Source organism: Camelus ferus, chromosome X (assembly GCF_009834535.1).
Source record: "Camelus ferus isolate YT-003-E chromosome X, BCGSAC_Cfer_1.0, whole genome shotgun sequence".
In the NCBI taxonomy this organism is placed as follows: domain Eukaryota; kingdom Metazoa; phylum Chordata; class Mammalia; order Artiodactyla; family Camelidae; genus Camelus; species Camelus ferus.
In genome coordinates, this window is record NC_045732.1 from 50,414,132 (window position 1) to 50,431,053 (window position 16,922).

Consider the following 16,922-nt stretch of genomic DNA (forward strand, 5'->3'; position numbering starts at 1 on the left):
TAGCTGAGAGACTGGCATCTGAAGTGCTGAATTCTCAAGGTTTCTTTGGATATAAATATGAGAAAAGGGAACTGAACCTTCTGAGTATTTGTCATATGTTGCCATCTCTTACTAAGATCTAATGAATATATATTACTTATTATACTACGTATTAATAGCTCCAAACATGAAAAGTATATCATAGAAACCCTCATATATGTTAAATCAAGTGAAATTTTGAGAAAAGAAACTTAGTATTTGAAATAAAACATGTTCATTTCACTAGAGAAGCTGTTTAATCATGGAAACCAGTTTTCCAAAATTTGATTAGTTCAATAGCCTAGAATTTGCTGACGAGAATACTCCATGTAACTAATTACAACTTATTATTCTCATACTTTAATCCTTAATAAGTTTTTCCAACTAACCTGATAACTAAAACATTGATTTTATATCCAAGTAACTACTGGAATGTTTTGAATATAAGTCCACAATCTCATACACAATTCAAAAATCCAAAAAGCTCTCAAAATTTAAAGTTTTGTAAGGTGGTGCCTAAGTTGATTTGACAGCAAAATCTGATCTGAACTGTTTATTCCTCTTAAGTGTAAATGTTCATGTTTTGCTGCAGAAATATTAGTGTGTTTGATTAGGGGGCTGCTGTCTCAGGATCTATTGGGGCTATCATATAATATATAGCAACTACTCTATATTATCTTCCTAAAAACAAAACAGCTGAAAATTTTGAAACACGTTAGGCCTCAAGAATATCAGGGACTGTGGTGTGGATCTGTAGTTACAACAGCCATATGAGCAGAACTCCACTGGCATCTAATGTAACAGAGCATTAAACTGAGTATACAATGCATATCACATTTGGTTTTCAAACCAACTCATTTGGGCTCCATAAAAGGGATTTAAAGTTTTATTAAAAACCAAGATTCAAGAAACTGACACAACACTGTAAACTGACTATAACTCAATAAAAAAAAAAAACCCAAGATTCAAGTTATTTTCACTAAAATTCAATTTGGGTAAGAGGAAAATCCCAACAAAAGGAATGAAAGGAAAATTTTAAACATTCTGCTTTTGCTGGGAACACAGTTATAAGTGAAATCTACTTTATAAAAATTTTAAACTAAATTTAAGTGTCCCTGGTTAACTGACAGGTTTTACTGACAAAGAAAAAAGACAATATGAGTGACAAATGTACATCATACAACTGGGTTTTTAAAAGAACTGCAATAATAATTATTTTTAAATTCTTTTGGGGGAGGGGTTATCACTAACTGGTTGACCCAAACCTTATCTATTTCATCACGATGTGGAAATCTATCTAGTTTTTGGATTTCTTTCTTCCTCTATCTTCTTAGTGTTAAAGATAAAAAATCTGTTCATATCATTACAAAAAAAAAAAAACTAATGAGCCTCAGCAAAGGGTTTCAATGAAGTAAATTTAAATTCTTCAGAGGATTTCATGGGACACAAAAATAATCTGCCCAATTTTAAAAGTCAGATGCATGGCAAACTTTCATGTTTAAAACTTTCACACATATTATACCACTGTCAAGCACTCATCTCTACTACATGAATAAATATCTACTGAACTATTAGCACCACTCTGATTCCTTTATAAGTTACTTTCAATTATTCCAAAGAAAAGCACTGAACACTGAAAAAGAAATCTAACCAACAAACTTGGTATACCTGATAAGGATACTAACAATGTTTGAAATACCTCCTAATGATGACATAAAAATAAATGGAGAAAGAACCTCTAGTCTCTAAATCTCTAAAGAATTTTTAAATGTCTTTACCTAAATAGTAACCTTGCATTTGACTGACTTCAGGGAAAATTAAACAAGGTAGTGATTCAAGAGGGGAAATGTACAAATTATATTTTCTATTTATTTTCACCTACCTGAAGATTGGCAAAATCCAGTATGTGAAGACAGCACTAAATTTTCAGTCACAGGCTTAATTTTCTGCTCATCACTGCTCCCCTCACCTACAGAATTCTGATCATCATCTCCTAAATCAGAAGAAGATGAGGAAGTAATGTCAGCTTGCTTCCTTTTAGTGCTTGTTCTTAGGGAGTTTCTCATTTTCTCCTTGATACTGCCTGCCTTCTTTTTAGCTGAAGCTCTTTGTTTCTTCAGCTTTTTATTATCTTCAGAACTTTCCTCAACATCAGAAGACGATGAGCCACTTTGTACTTCCTTGGTATTTCTCTTGAAATTTAAATTTCTTCTTTCCCTCAATTCAATTCTTTTCAGTCTCTTATCAGAAGAATCACAACCATCTTCTTTCATGGAATATTTCTCAGCATCAGATGATGAACAATCTTGTCTCTTCCTTGAACTCTTTTCAGGCAAGTTGCACCTTTTCTTCTGTCTACTGGATGTTCCATTGTTACCCTTCTTATCTTCTGAAGAATCACAACTATCTCTTTTCCCTGGTAACTTCTCAGCATTATTGGATAATTCATCCTTCTTTTTAGAAGTTTTATCTTTTATTTTTTTACTTTTCTTTTCCCCATCAGTTGTGTCATTCTTATTTGGTTTTATGCCTTTAGGAAAATGACAAATTTCTTCTCCTTCAGGTAATTTGTCAGTACCATCAGATGATGATTCATATTGCTGTTCCATCTTAATTACTTTTCTCTTCAAGTCTACAGTTTTCTTTTCTTTTTCTTCAGTTCCCTTTTTGCTCTGCTTTTTATCATCTTCAGAGGATTCATCACTCTGTTCTTTCTTTGGGAACTTCTCAGCAACATCAGATAAGCCACCCTGTACTTTCTTATACGTTTTCGTTTTCAGATGCTTACTCTTTTCTTTAGTTTCAGCAACCTTTTTGTCTTCTGGAGAATTAAAACTCTCCTCTTTCCCAGAAGAAAGTTTATCAGCACCATCAGAGGAAATACTTGGCTGCTGCTTCTTAGAGAGTCGATCTCTCAATTCCATGACGGTCTTGTCTTTATCAACTATGCCTTCTGCTGAAGAGAAATTCTCTCTCTCTTGTTTCCTGTCAGCATCATCAGATGACCCTTCTTGTGTAGTCCTCAAACTTTTCTGTTCTTGATTATCTATTCCTTTTTTGCTATGTTTTTCATCTTCGGATGAATCATAATCTTCTTTATTTGGAACTCTTCTTTTGGTTGTTCTGGCAGCCCCAATTTTACTCATGCTCTTTATCTCTTTTTCTAACTCTGAGTCATAATTAGAAGATTCAGACTGATTTTGTCGTTTCTTTTTAGAAATTGTAGACCTTTTAGCTGATTTGCCTTTTTTAATATCAAAATCTGAGCCAGAAGTAGAACTTTTTCGTTTCCTTTTTCCTTTATCATCTTTTCCTGTTTGAGTGTTTACATCATACAAAGTCTTCTCATGATTTGTATGAGTTTCATTAATATCAGTATCTGAAGAAGAACTGTGACTCATCCTGGATACCTCTTTGAGGATTGCTAGCACTTCATCAGAATCTGAATTTTGATCCATGATCTCTGACTGCTTAGATTTAGGCAATTTATTAGGTTTAGGATTATCTACAGCATTGTCAGAAGAATTCCGCTTATCCTTTTTTCTCATTGGAACTGATAGTTTTTGTTTCTCCTTAACCGTTTCATTATTTTCTTCATCTGAATTAGATGTTGCAGGGTTGGTTTCTGTCTGTCGCCTCAAGGGTGTAGTCTTTACACGTGGAGATCTTCGAAGATCAGATTCTTCTGAAAGTAGTGGAACTTCACTTTCAACCAAATGCCCATTATCATTCTTTTCCTGTCCAAGTCCACAGTTCTCTGGCTTGGGGTTCAGACCAGAACTTTTATAGCCATCTTTATCTTGTGGAACTTCCTGACAATCAGCACCTTTAACTGGGGAATTAGAAAGGGAAACAGGGGTGAGTTTAACATATAATTCTTTTGTTACTTTAGCTGTTGTTTTTGATTTAATACCTCCTCTGCTGTCTTTTGAAGCAATATTTAATTTTATAGAAGAACCCTCCAGTTCTTGCTCAGTTCCACTGTTGCCATCTCCCTGATAGTCAGCTGAACTTTGAACTTCCATAGCAGTCTCAAGATTCTCAAAAATGTCTTCTGGAACTGAGGAAGGAACAGATACAATGTCCATATCTAAGTCTTCAGAAGTGTTAGTAGGTTCATACTGAGGTTCTTCTTTTTTATCAGATTTCTTATGTTCACCACTGGTACTTTTATTTGCTCTTTGTTCCTCTACTGGAACACTCTGATCCATATGCTCACTATCTACCTGCTTTCTTGACAGTTTAGCTTCTGATTTTGAAATATCCTTCCTTTCCAAAGCACAGAGTTTTTCTCCTTTTCGTACTTTTGTTTCAGACTTAGCATCTATGACTTTATGCTCTTTGGTATTTTTCTCTTTGTTTACAGCATCCAAAGCTCGAATCTCTGAATTCAAATCTTCTTCTAATGCAAGATGAGCTTTCTTGATATCAGCCAACACAGATTTAAAAGCCTTAAGCTGACGTAACTTCGTAGACAAACTGATTTCTGAATTATCCGTTGCTTGCTTCAGAAACTTAACATAACTGGAGTTCATGTTGGCTGTGGTCTCAATCAGTTTTTTTGCCTTCTTAATCATCTCCTTCGGCACAATTAGTGCTGAATAAGAGTAGGTTACAGAACCAGCACATGAATCATCTAACTTCTTTTCTTCTCCATTACAGTTTGAACTATTTTTCTTTGGAGAAAATTTGGGTGTATGGTCATATACTTTATTACTCTTTTCATTGTCAACTTTTATCTTCTTCTTATTTTGTTGCAACAACTGTTCTAAATTTTCAAATACACTGTTACATGCCGTGACCAAGTCCAACAAAGGCTCCGGGTGACAAATGTAGCAATACCATTGGTTGTTTTCATCCATTATTGTAGACAGCTCCTTTCGACCAAGGTTGCGTAGAATGCATTTCTTGCAGAAGGCATTATGGCAAAAATCACAACAAATCAAGTTTCCACCTTCTGCACACCATCTGAAATTATTTAAAGATTAAAATATTACTCCCAACTCAAATTCATTTTAAATCTTTTCATTATCAAAGCAAGTTAAATTTTCCCACCAGCAATTTTAACAATAAAGTAATTTAGGTCATCTGCATATTCTTTATTGGAAAATTAAGACATAAACCAAAGCCTCTGTGGAAAACAACCTTCCATTAAAGACATCAATGATGATAGTACAAAAATGCATCCGATAACAGACTGTAAGAATTTCCCCTCTGAAGGCAGACAACATTGAATTTTAGTTAATTTTAATTTATTACCTACCTACATTGTTCATCCATTCCATCTGAGTCACGGCTAATATCATCACTCATGTAATATTTAAAGCAATTCTATTAAAAGAAAAGGGAAAGGAGGAATTCATTGAAAATTGATAACATTCGTAAAGGATAGAAACGTTATTTTTTAAGTCATTAAAAACATAAAGGGAATGTGTATGTATGAGTGTGAGTTTTAGACGAAGCAGAAACACTGTGCTATCCATATTTGTAGTTTCCAGACACAGAAATAGCTCAAGAAATTCCTTGAAACAGAATTCCATATCATCAAGCACCACGGTTCCTTATATAAAAGTTTAAGATTTTGGTAAAGCAAATTTCTGATTTCATATGATGAGATACTAAAGCTCTACATAAAAATGTACCAGATGTTGTTGCTAATTAATAAATTTAATAGTTATCATATATAAACAGCTACTATGTATGCAGCTGAGCAACGTTATCCTAATTAACCCACATTAAATCTCAAATTCCTACTATGCAAGGTACGATGTATTGCTGCCCAATTTGAGAGACAAGGCTTAGGTTCATAAATATGCAAATAAATCTCCTAAAGTCATACAATTTTCGAGAGGCAAAGCTGGTATTCAAATCCAAGTCTGACTGACTTTAAATTCCTTTTCACTGGAACTGGAGAAAGGGGAAGGTTCCATGCCCACTGATGAAAATTACTGATTACTTAAAAGGGCTAGGGTCAACAGACTGGCCCTTGAAAAAAAATCACATATATAAGAGAAAGGGAATGCATGTTACAAATACAGCAATATTAAAATTAGACTGTCACAATTTAAAACTAGAGGCTACAACATCTACCATAGATAGGCTCCTGCCTGAAATGAATTCAAGGAAAGAAAGGACACAAATTACTAAAAGAGGAAGTAAATTTAGTACATTTAAGTAGGTCTACATCTATCAAAAATTCATGTAAGATCTAGCACTGGAACTCTAAGGAAAGTTTGGTCTGCCTGTGTTTCAAAAAGGCATTCTATTGGGAAACAAACTAACACAGGATTAATCTTAGCAGTTACATGAGTTGGGGAAACTATAACCTTGATATTATAGATATTTAAAATTAACTCCAAGGTATTACTAATAAAAAAGTGTACATAAATCGCTTCTTGGCCTTTTAACTAAGATCAAATGTGAAAAGTGTACACAGACTGCTAAAAGTATCTTCAACACATATCAAACATTTTTAATTCTATTATCTCCAAATTATGTGAAAACCTTGCTCCACATGGAGAGTTTAGATTTGGGTAACTAGGGTACATAAGAGGGAAGGTTACAAAGTATATATGTACACACATATACATGTATGTGCAATTTTCCAACACATCATACTCTCCATCACCTACCAGCCTTTGAATACTACTTGGCCTAGAATATGCTGAACCAATCCCACCTCACCAAGCTAATTCCTATTTATATTTCAGATAACAGCCTATATCATCTGCATTATAAAGCCATCCATACCCAAATCCAAATTACAAAGGCTTCTTGTGTGTTCAATAGTATACAGTATCTCCCCTATCATAGCACTTTTTAGGCTTTTCATGTCTGTCTTTCTTACTACAATATAAGTGTATACAATATATATATTGCAAGAGCAGAGACTATTTCCTCATCACTGTGCATCAAAAGTCTGACACATGTTAAGCATTCAAACATTTGTGGAATTAATTATCAACAGGTCATTACATACCTTACAAATAAGTACTTGCAGTGAAGGATGTCTATAAATGGAATCTTTTTGAAAATGATTGACTTGTTGTCCACAAGCTGTGCAGCTCACAATCCCATGAAGCCCATCTTCTAGGAGAAAGGAGTGACCATTATTCACACATATACACACATACAGAAAGATACATACTTTAGTCAGCGTTTTCCAACATTTGTATTGGAAATCAAATACCTCATAATTCTTAGGAAAATGACATTCTGGACGCAAGTAAAAAGGTTAATAATTTTATGGACTTACTAAAAACATGACAACCTTGGCAAATTCCAGAGCTAACTTGCTCCTTTTTACAGATGCAAACCGTATTTCTCACAACTTGATATAGCATGAAGAGATTCCATAAAAGAAGTTCTAAAAATAAGGGCCAAGAGCTCTTTTTCCATTTTGCTACTGCTTTGCAAATAAATTTAGTATCAGTTCTTGAATAATGGGGAAGCAAGTGAAATATATGAAACAGATTCTTTTTGTAACCCTGCACTTAAGTTAGGTATGCTGTAAAGTTTTTATTCTTGAAATGGAATTGTCTGCACAGATCCTTTCAATAGCATGTAAAAACCTGCAAACTTTATATTACCAGTTTCCTTCCTAAGATTTATTTCAATACTACTCACAATCCCCCATTAACCTTTCTTTCTTTCTATGTCTATTCCACTGTCTAATCTGTATCAGCACTGTCTACTATTTCCAACAAAGGACAAATTAAGACTTGCAGGTATATCTATCTTGGCAGCACAACCTCAAAATGGCTGGGTTTTAACAGAGTCCCATTCTGCAGTATCTGCAGAAAAACGGGATTCAAAATAGCCTACACAAGAATAAGGAACCTCTCCTGCCTCATTCTTGTCCCTAGTTCTGCACAGTGCTTCACAATCTGAGCTGAACATCAGAATCATCCAAAGAATCTTTTTAAAAACAGGGACAGTCATTCCCACCCCTAAACCACTGAATGGGAATCTCCTGGAAACTTTTTTTTTAAGTTTTACAGGTGACTCTGATGTGCAATCAAAACCTTGATCCAACTAAGATGGAGATTATGATTCAAAAGAGGCCAGTGAAAATGCCTGCATTCACCAAAACAAAAAACAAAAAAAGGGGAGATGACTTAAAAAAAGAGAGGAAAATAACCTGTATCTATCTCTAAATAAAAGACAAAACAACCCACACATTTCTCACCTTTTAATTTTCTATTTTGTGTTTTTCTTAGTTTTACAGTCCAAAGCACCATGGACCAAATCACTATCACAATTTTTTTTTTTGCAAGAGTTAAAAAAGTTTAAGCAAGGTATAAGGGCACTACCATACTTCTCCAGAAAATATAAAGCATTTGAAGACTTACTATAAAAGCTGCTAATATTTTATTTTAAATCATATTATCCTGTATTACTGCTTGATCTTGAGTATTCATATATTCTGTATTTGTTTTAACATAAACAAATATACAGTGTGCTTTTTCATTTCAAATAATGATTGCATTCAGATACACTAACAAGATAAATAAAAGCTAGAGTTTGAATGTTCATCCAATGTTAGATAATATTTATTAAGCATCTTCTATGTGCTTTTGCACATATATTGCTCAAGAATTAAACAAAATTAGGTGACTCTTTGGAGAATTTCTCCCATATGTGCACAAGGAATCATATAAAGGATATTCATTGCAGCACTAATTAGCAAAGTAGAAAAATTTGAAAACAGGAAATTGAAAATAACTTCACGTTTGGGAAATAGTGGTTTACTCATACAACTGAATTCTATAAAGCAATAAAAAATAAAAATTAGATGCACTTTTACTTATATGAATACATTTCAAAAACAATGTTGAATAAGAAATGTTGCAAAAGGATATATACAGGATACTATTTTGTATATTTTTAAATGAAAAATACATGTTTTATGAATAAATATATAGAAAAATATTAAAACATGCATGGAAACAACATACACACATGCATACAAGCTTGAGGATAATCATAACCTGAGGTTTGGAAGGAAGGAGAAATGGATGAGAGTAGGACTAAACCAATATTTTATTTAAATGAGACCTGAAGCAAATATTGTAAAATGCTGAAATGTTATTTTACTGTATGTACTTGTTTCTCTATGTGTATGTTTTAAATTTTTATTTTTAGTTATGAAATATCTTAATGATTATAATACATACAGTACGTAAATGGAAAAGACGCACTTTCATTTCTGAGCTCAATACATTCTATCAGTTTTAAAGAGAGAACAAAATTACTGTGCCGTATAGAAAAATTAGGTATAAAATATGTTTCCTAACAATTAAACTAAGGAAAGGATTCAAAATAGGCTATAGTATTTAAAAAACAAAGGTTCTTGAAATAGTCACTATAGCTATAGCTTTGTGTTTTACTTTGTTTCAGATCAGTGTAAGATTATTTTATGCATCAAGTTTACCTTCTTGACAGTTTCCTAAATTAGACTTCAATTTTAGAACTAACTTTCCTAGGAAGTTTGAATATTAACTAGCAATTCAGTACCTCAGATCACTAGTTTATTCATACATTGTATATAGGTAAACATGATTAAATTTCCTGTGTGATTTCTAACAACTTAAAAGATGTAGCAAATCATTAAGACAGAAATTAACATGAAAGACTAAGTGCTATTATATGGCTATAAGCATACATATTCCCTTAAGCATGATATAAACATTATTACACAGAACACTCAATAAAATGTTCCAGAAACATTATCAGCTCAGACCAAATACCAGCAGCAGAGCAAAATGGCACTGGAAATACCCTCCCCAATAACTGTAGCCCTTTTTTATTCTCCCTTTTAGCCCTTATCCACATTTCAGACACTGACTGCTCCAGAGTCCCTCCCCCAAAAGACACCAATTAGATATTAATTTTGACACAATGCAGTACATTTAGTTATCTGTCTTCTCTAGAGAACGTATAATCAGAAGATCTTACTACTGGTCCTTATCATCATCTTCTACTTACTGATTCTCTTATTTTAAGAATACCACTTCGCTTTGGTGAGCTCTGTTGATGCAATGGCAGTCTCCCTACCATAAATTTGATTCTCAATAAATCTTCCTAATGCTTGAAAAGGGTAGAACACCCCCTTGTGGACAAAAGGCTAAACAATAGTTCCTTGATTTTTCTCCAACAACCTAATGAATTATTGAATCTGAAAACTGATATATATACATATATTCATATATGTGTGTGTATCTATATAATGAATACAAATATATTTTACTAGTACCATCAAGATATCATATAGCACTGAAATTAAAATCTACACAAAATTTCACTGATAGAACTATGCTATAATTTCAAAATTAACATGATAAATATTAAACAGATACGCTTCCATTATACTTCTATTTAGAAATTCAGTGTCACAGTCTATCTTTTAGAGATTCATTCCTTTTATAGTCATGGATTCTGGCTCTGTTAATCTGCCCCAAAAATACATATAGGCACTATTTTAAAATCACACACAAATAAGTGGGACACATACTTCATTGGCATAAATTTCTAAATGAATCCTCCTCATGCTAACTTTCTACAGATGATTAGCCAGTATGGTGTGTATAAGTGAGGGTAGACAGACAAAAGGAGAGGCAGCCCAGACGATGGAGAGAAGGTTACCAGCTCTAGTTCCCTTCTTTATACCCATCTCTACTTTGCTATCCTTAGATCAATAGATCTCTGACTTTAACACACATAAGAACAAACTGGGGCACAGTTGTGACATCATTCCCAGAAATTCTAAATTGTTGTGAGTGGAGTCAAGAGATCGTGAAGGCCACAGGCAAGATGTTGTCCAAATCTAAAATTCTTTCGGGGTGAGTAGGAACACATGGTATTCTGGCATATAAGCATTACAGAACTAACGTGTGCAAGAAGGAACTACTAAGCTTCTTGAGATAACTTAATAGCCACTGAAGGCAAAGGTGTTTCGACAAATGGTGTTTAACCTTTTCTGCTTCAGAGCTCAGAGAGAAACAGAAGTTATTTTTAAGTAGTGCTTTTAATAAACAATGGGCAGAAAAGTGGAGGTATTTTTAGTAAGCACATCAGATTTTCCAATATGGTCATAAACAGCAATTTAAACTCATGTTTTCATTTTCACTTGTATTTACCTCCGCGTTTTTTGAGATTTTCAGTTTTCATTTTACTTCTGCTTCTAAATTCAGGCCCTTTAAAATCATCTTTGTCTTCATTCAGCACTGGCTCTGGCTGTACAATCACTGTACCTAGAATGATTTCATTTAAAAAACCATTACACATATTAAATGTGCAAGTGAAGTACAAGACTTCAGTTCAGATAAAGCCAACATTGCTGGTACATAGTTTTGTTTCTTTCAAGCTTTCAATACTTGTATAAGGACCTCTCAAGAATAAATAAAACAGGGAAATAGTAAAAGGGCCAGGTGTCAACAATCAGATTACTTGTTGGAATATAGTTCATAAAAATAGGGGGGCAGGATTCTGAACTGATTATAACAAAAATATGTGAATAAAGTAGAAAGCCTCAGCCCAGTTCTGAATTTTTATAGTGCCTATCACAAAAGTTGTTTTGAATATGAACATCCATGTTAAATTCCATAGTTTATAAAATAAAAGGATCAGAAGAGAAAACTTTAAAAAGACATCCTATTCTTCTCATTAGTCAAATCATAAATGCAGAAAAAGATTTTTAAGGGTTGTTTTATATTGTTTTGGAAGAGGATAATGGAGGGCAATGTGAGAAGTTAATTCTGCTATTACTGCTATACCTATTCTGCAGCATTTCCCTACTAGTATGTCAAAGTTTCAGTACTATGCAAAGTCCTTAAAAGAGTTTTAAACAGAATACTGTTTAAAGATACTTAAGCTCAAACGCTCTTAACAATAAATTGCAGAATGAGATCAACTGTTGGTCTCCATGGGAATCTTTTAGAAAGAATGTACTTTCTGACCTATAAAATATGTGAACTGAAGAGACAGACTGCTAATTTAAGTTTTCATTTTAATCTCTCAAGAGCAAATAAAGCAGGGGCATAGCAAAAAGGGTCCATTTACCCACATTGCAGGGCTTAGTAATTGAGCATTATTGGCAACAATTAACAGTCATCCCTTGGTATCTGTGGGGGATTGGTTCCAGGACCCCCTTGGATACCAAAATCCGTGGATACTCAAGTCCCTTATATTAAATGGCATGGTATTTGCATATAACCTACCTCTATTCTCCTGTATACTTTAAATCATCTCTAGATTACTTATAATACCTAATACAATGTAAACACTATGTAAATACAGTTGCCGGCAAATAACTCAAGTTTTACTTTAATGAACTTTCCAGAATTTTTTTCCCCTGAATATTTCTGATCTGCAGTTGGTTGAATCTGTCAATGTGGAACCCACGGATATGTAGGGCTGACTGTAAAATCTAGTAGTTGTCAGGAGCTGTCTCCCTGAAACATGGGTCTATGTTATTCAGCAAGTAGGTTTCAGCAAGATACAGCATCTAGTTAAATGAATTTCTGAGTCTCTGAAAGGGGGGGGGGGGCGGGTGGACAGGGCACAGAGGACTGAGTTTTTACAAACTGGTAAAGTTAAATAATCTACACACACACAAAAAAATCTTTATTCACAACAACCATTTCACATGTATACTCTCAGAGAAGCCCTGGCATTTGAAAAAAGCTAAAGATTTATAATTAACAAAAAAAAATAGATTTATTTCTGAAGATTCTTCTCTAAATGGAAGCAAAGCAGCAGAGTGGAAAGAGCACTCACTAGCTTTGGATTCAGGCAGACCTGGGTTCAAATCTTAGCTTCTCAATTTAAAGCTGAAAAAGTTCCTTGAGCTCTGAATTTGTTCCTTCATCTCTACAAGTAGAAACAATAACTACCTTACAGCATTGTTTTGAGGATTAAATGAGTTAATTTTTTAAGAGTCTGGTACCTATACATACTCAATATAGTATTGTAACAATAATTATAATCAACCAAATTTACTCTTATGAAACAGATTTACTTTTGGTTTGGTAGGAGAGAATTACCTTTAGTTCAGGTTAGTAACATCCCATGCTAACTTTCCTCCACGGTATCATTAAAAGAAACATTTAAATTCTTAATTCTTAGCTTACCCAGTGGCCATCATTAAGGATTCCCAGTGACAACCACTGAGAATGTAACACTCCAAGGTGAATCATTGCCCATGGGACTCAACTCAAATTCCCATGTTAGTTGTTTCTGCCCCAGGGCACCAAAGCCAATACATATCATCAATGATTTTCAAAGCCAAGTAAATGGTAGGCCTATCAATTTTCCTTTTATTTTTCTTCGTTGTCTCATTCATTTCTTTTCCTCATTTCATTTCTCATCTATTATAATTTCTAATTTGTCCTAGTCAAGCAGTATCTTCTATCCATCATTTTTTAAACTTCCATAATCAAAACGTAAGTATAGACATAAACGTAAGTATAGACAGAGAACAAAGTAGTAAAACACTTCTGTAAGTGATCTGTAAGAATAAACTTGAAAAAACTGCTAAGAGCCTTAGACATATTATTCAGTAAAGAAAAGAAATCTAAACTTTGATTCTGAAAAACCTAGAAATTACCAAGACCCTTGTCATTCTCTCATCATGTAATCACACTGCTCTCAGACTTGGGCTATGAAAAGTTTGAGATTTTCATTTGGCTTCTCCCTCCCTCCTTCCATCCGGCCCCAATTTGGTCAATGAGATTTTAAGGTTAGAACAACAGTTGAGAGGAATGTGACAAGGCACTTTTAAAAACATAATTACTAGAAATATACCTAAATCTCTCTTCAATAGTTTAACTTCAGCTTTGAGTCTTAGGGAATTTAAGAATGCAGTAAGACTAAACTAGAATAAAGGTTTGGTTTTTTTTTTAAGTTTTCAGACATTGATTTTCAATAAAATAAGCACATTAAAATTTATTGAACCAAAACTTAATATACTAAACTTTTAAACCAATTTCCACATTCAAGTTTAATTTGGAAATAAAATCCCATTTCTAAAACCCATTTGAAAGAGAAAATAAGGTTTTTTATTTTCAAATCTGACTGAATATTCTAAATTTTTAACCTCAGTAACACACACTATCATTACCTAATACATTTCCAGACCATCACTATTAAAATGCCAAGTTTGGTTTTTTACACACAACTAACGGTAATCAAGTTCCAATTTAATAATGGCATTTAAAAATACATTTCAACCATAACTTCTTATGAAAAATTAATACACTTTACCTTTTGGCAAGCTTTGCATAGTAATATCATTTTCTGAATTTTCATTAGAAGCATCTTCATTTACAGTTTCATCCAAAGGTTTTTCATCATCAGATTCTACATACTTAGTTACAATTGAAGGTTTCCTATGAAAGAATTAAGTGCACAGAATTATGGACATTTCTGATAGTTGGAAAAACACCCAAAGAACATAAATAACATGTTTAGGTTGAGCAGTTGCTCTTAACCAGGAATACATATTAGAATCACCTAGGGAAGCATACACTTCTATACTGTAGAACTGAATATTATGATTTAGTAAGTCTGGGGTAGGACCAAGTCACGTGCATTGAAAAAGCTACCAGGGGTTGTGAAGAGAACTCCTATTTAAGAAGCACTACTTTAGGGAGTAAGTTAATAACAAGTAAGTTGTGATTATTAAGAGTCATTCCCACTGGTTTATAGAAACAAAAGTCCAATAGAATAAACTGCAAACTTCTAATAAAAGCTATACTCCACAGTATCTGCATAATAACTTAGTGTTACAGTATACTTGGAAGAAGTTTCAGTCTTTATGTACAATTCACTTTGGCAATTTAACACAGAAAAGTATTTTTACTACTATCTGATCTTATAACTTCCTCATAACTATGATGGCTACCACTCCCCATCCTAGACAATTTCATATAACCCTAAAAAAAACATAGTCCTAATGAAGCATTTACCAATTTATTTACTCTTTTCTCCTTTTTTTAAAGAAATTACCTACATATTGCAAGTGCCACTAATATATAATAAATCCCCAGACACTTTTAATTAAAATTAAGTCAGAATGAATTGGTAATTGTTGAATTCAAATGATAGATACAAAAGCATTCAATATACTATACAGCCCATTTTTAATATGTATGTTTGTATAAAATAGTTTACTTAGAACAAGAGTACCTGAAGTTTAGAAAAAAAGAAAGAAACTTTTTCCCTTGAACATCAACCAACCTCTTTGATCGTGATGATCCTGATGATTTGGACTTTTCTGAAGAGCTAGCTCCCTAAATGTGAGAAATAAATAGAAAGGTGAGTAAAACTCTCAAAGAAACATCCCTACAATTAAATATTTCCCTACACCAGTATCTCTAATACAGTGACAGAATGAGATATAATTTATACACCTAGAATATTTTTCTAAAGGAAGCATCAAAAACTAATTCTTGTTTACTCTTAAGGTTTCCTTGATTTAAGATCAATTTTTTAATAAAATTGTTACTGTTAAATTTTGAGGTGTAGAGGTGATACACTGCTGTATTATGATCTTGGCCTAAGTCAACAAAGACAAAAAAAAAAAAAAAAAGGTGTAGAGGTAATCAGATCCCAAGAGAGGTAGAAAGTTTTAAAGATTTAAAAATGTATTATTTTCTCTATCCTAACATCTAGCACAGAGTACCTTCTATAATTTCTTTTGAGATATAGACCAGTATTTTGCCAGTATAATCAGTATATTTTATTGAATTTAGTTCTTCACACTAGGCGGAAAGAATCCTAAAACCATAGTTTAGGCTGGGGTATCAGGTGAAGGGCTTCAGGATGGGTTCCTATAATAATGTTTAAGAGACTCTGAATTATCTGGTTTTAAGACATCTCAGAACCATGGAGTTATGCCTATAACAACCACCTTGAGCACCACTGTTGCAATATAATAACATTCAAATACCTATCCGTTTGCAAGCCTTCCGTTGTCTGACTTTAGGTATACTGCTGAAGCAAGCAAACCACAATAACAACAAAAACAATGAATACTATCAAAAAATGGACAACTACCCAAAATGAAGTAACATAATAATACTTGAGTTTAACAGTAAACTTAAACACATGCATCCATTAAATAAAAGCAGTCGATGACCTATACTCTAGTTGGTTAGTATCTTTTAAATGCTTCAAATTATTCTTACCTCTTCCTTGCTGTTTTCCATCATATCAGAGTTATTTCCAGAACCACTAATTTTATCTTAAAAGAGAAGAAATAAAAACATTATTTATCTCTTTGGTACATTATCAAACAGAGCACCAAAATCTATAATTCCATGAACCCATTTTTCAATCTATGAAGTGTGGCAGTACTGGTAATACTTTACTTACATTAAAATATTCCTAGAAGAGTTTCCTGAATAGAATTACTCTCTTTTGACACACTAACTCCTTCTTAAAAAGCATTTATAAAAAAAAAAAGCAGTTTGGTATCATAACATTTCCTAGTGTAATTTTTTTAAGGTTTTTCTCTTAAAAGAAAATTTAAGCTCCATATTCTACTAAAAATAAAATCATACTATTAATAAATTGTATTTTCCTTTACCATAAGACACTAAAAAAAATGGCAATCTAAATCTAAAGGAGGCAGAGGGAAGAAAATAATTAATATTAGAGCAGAAATTAATGAAACAGGGAATAGAAAAACAACAGAGAAAAATCAACAAAACCAAAATCATTTTTTTGAAAACTGAAAAAAGTCTTAGGCTAGATAAACCAAGAGAAAAAGGAGACAAGACTCAAATAACTAGCATCAGAAATTAAAGAAGGGATGTTACTACTTATCTTAAGGAAATAAAAGGATCATAAAGGAATAACACAAACAATTGCCTTATTCCAAAAAAACAGATAACCTAAATGAA

At 33.1% G+C, this 16,922-nt stretch overlaps 1 protein-coding gene across 10 annotated transcripts in view; it reads right to left on the reverse strand.

Annotated features, from left to right (window-relative positions):
• ATRX (ATRX chromatin remodeler) overlaps positions 1-16,922 on the reverse strand; it is a 229,103-nt gene that overhangs the window by 143,839 nt on the left and 68,342 nt on the right. For 5 of the 10 annotated variants that reach the window (XM_032475532.1, XM_032475534.1, XM_032475535.1 and 2 more), the window contains 7 exons: positions 16,206-16,261; positions 15,256-15,308; positions 14,281-14,405; positions 11,157-11,270; positions 6,998-7,107; positions 5,282-5,349; positions 1,901-4,986 (listed from right to left, as the gene is read on the reverse strand). In XM_032475532.1, coding sequence (XP_032331423.1) covers positions 1,901-4,986; positions 5,282-5,349; positions 6,998-7,107; positions 11,157-11,270; positions 14,281-14,405; positions 15,256-15,308; positions 16,206-16,261 — 3,612 coding nt within the window. The remainder of the gene's footprint in view (positions 1-1,900; positions 4,987-5,281; positions 5,350-6,997; positions 7,108-11,156; positions 11,271-14,280; positions 14,406-15,255; positions 15,309-16,205; positions 16,262-16,922) is intronic. The other 5 variants (XM_032475538.1, XM_032475540.1, XM_032475536.1 and 2 more) reach the window with 4 other exon arrangements.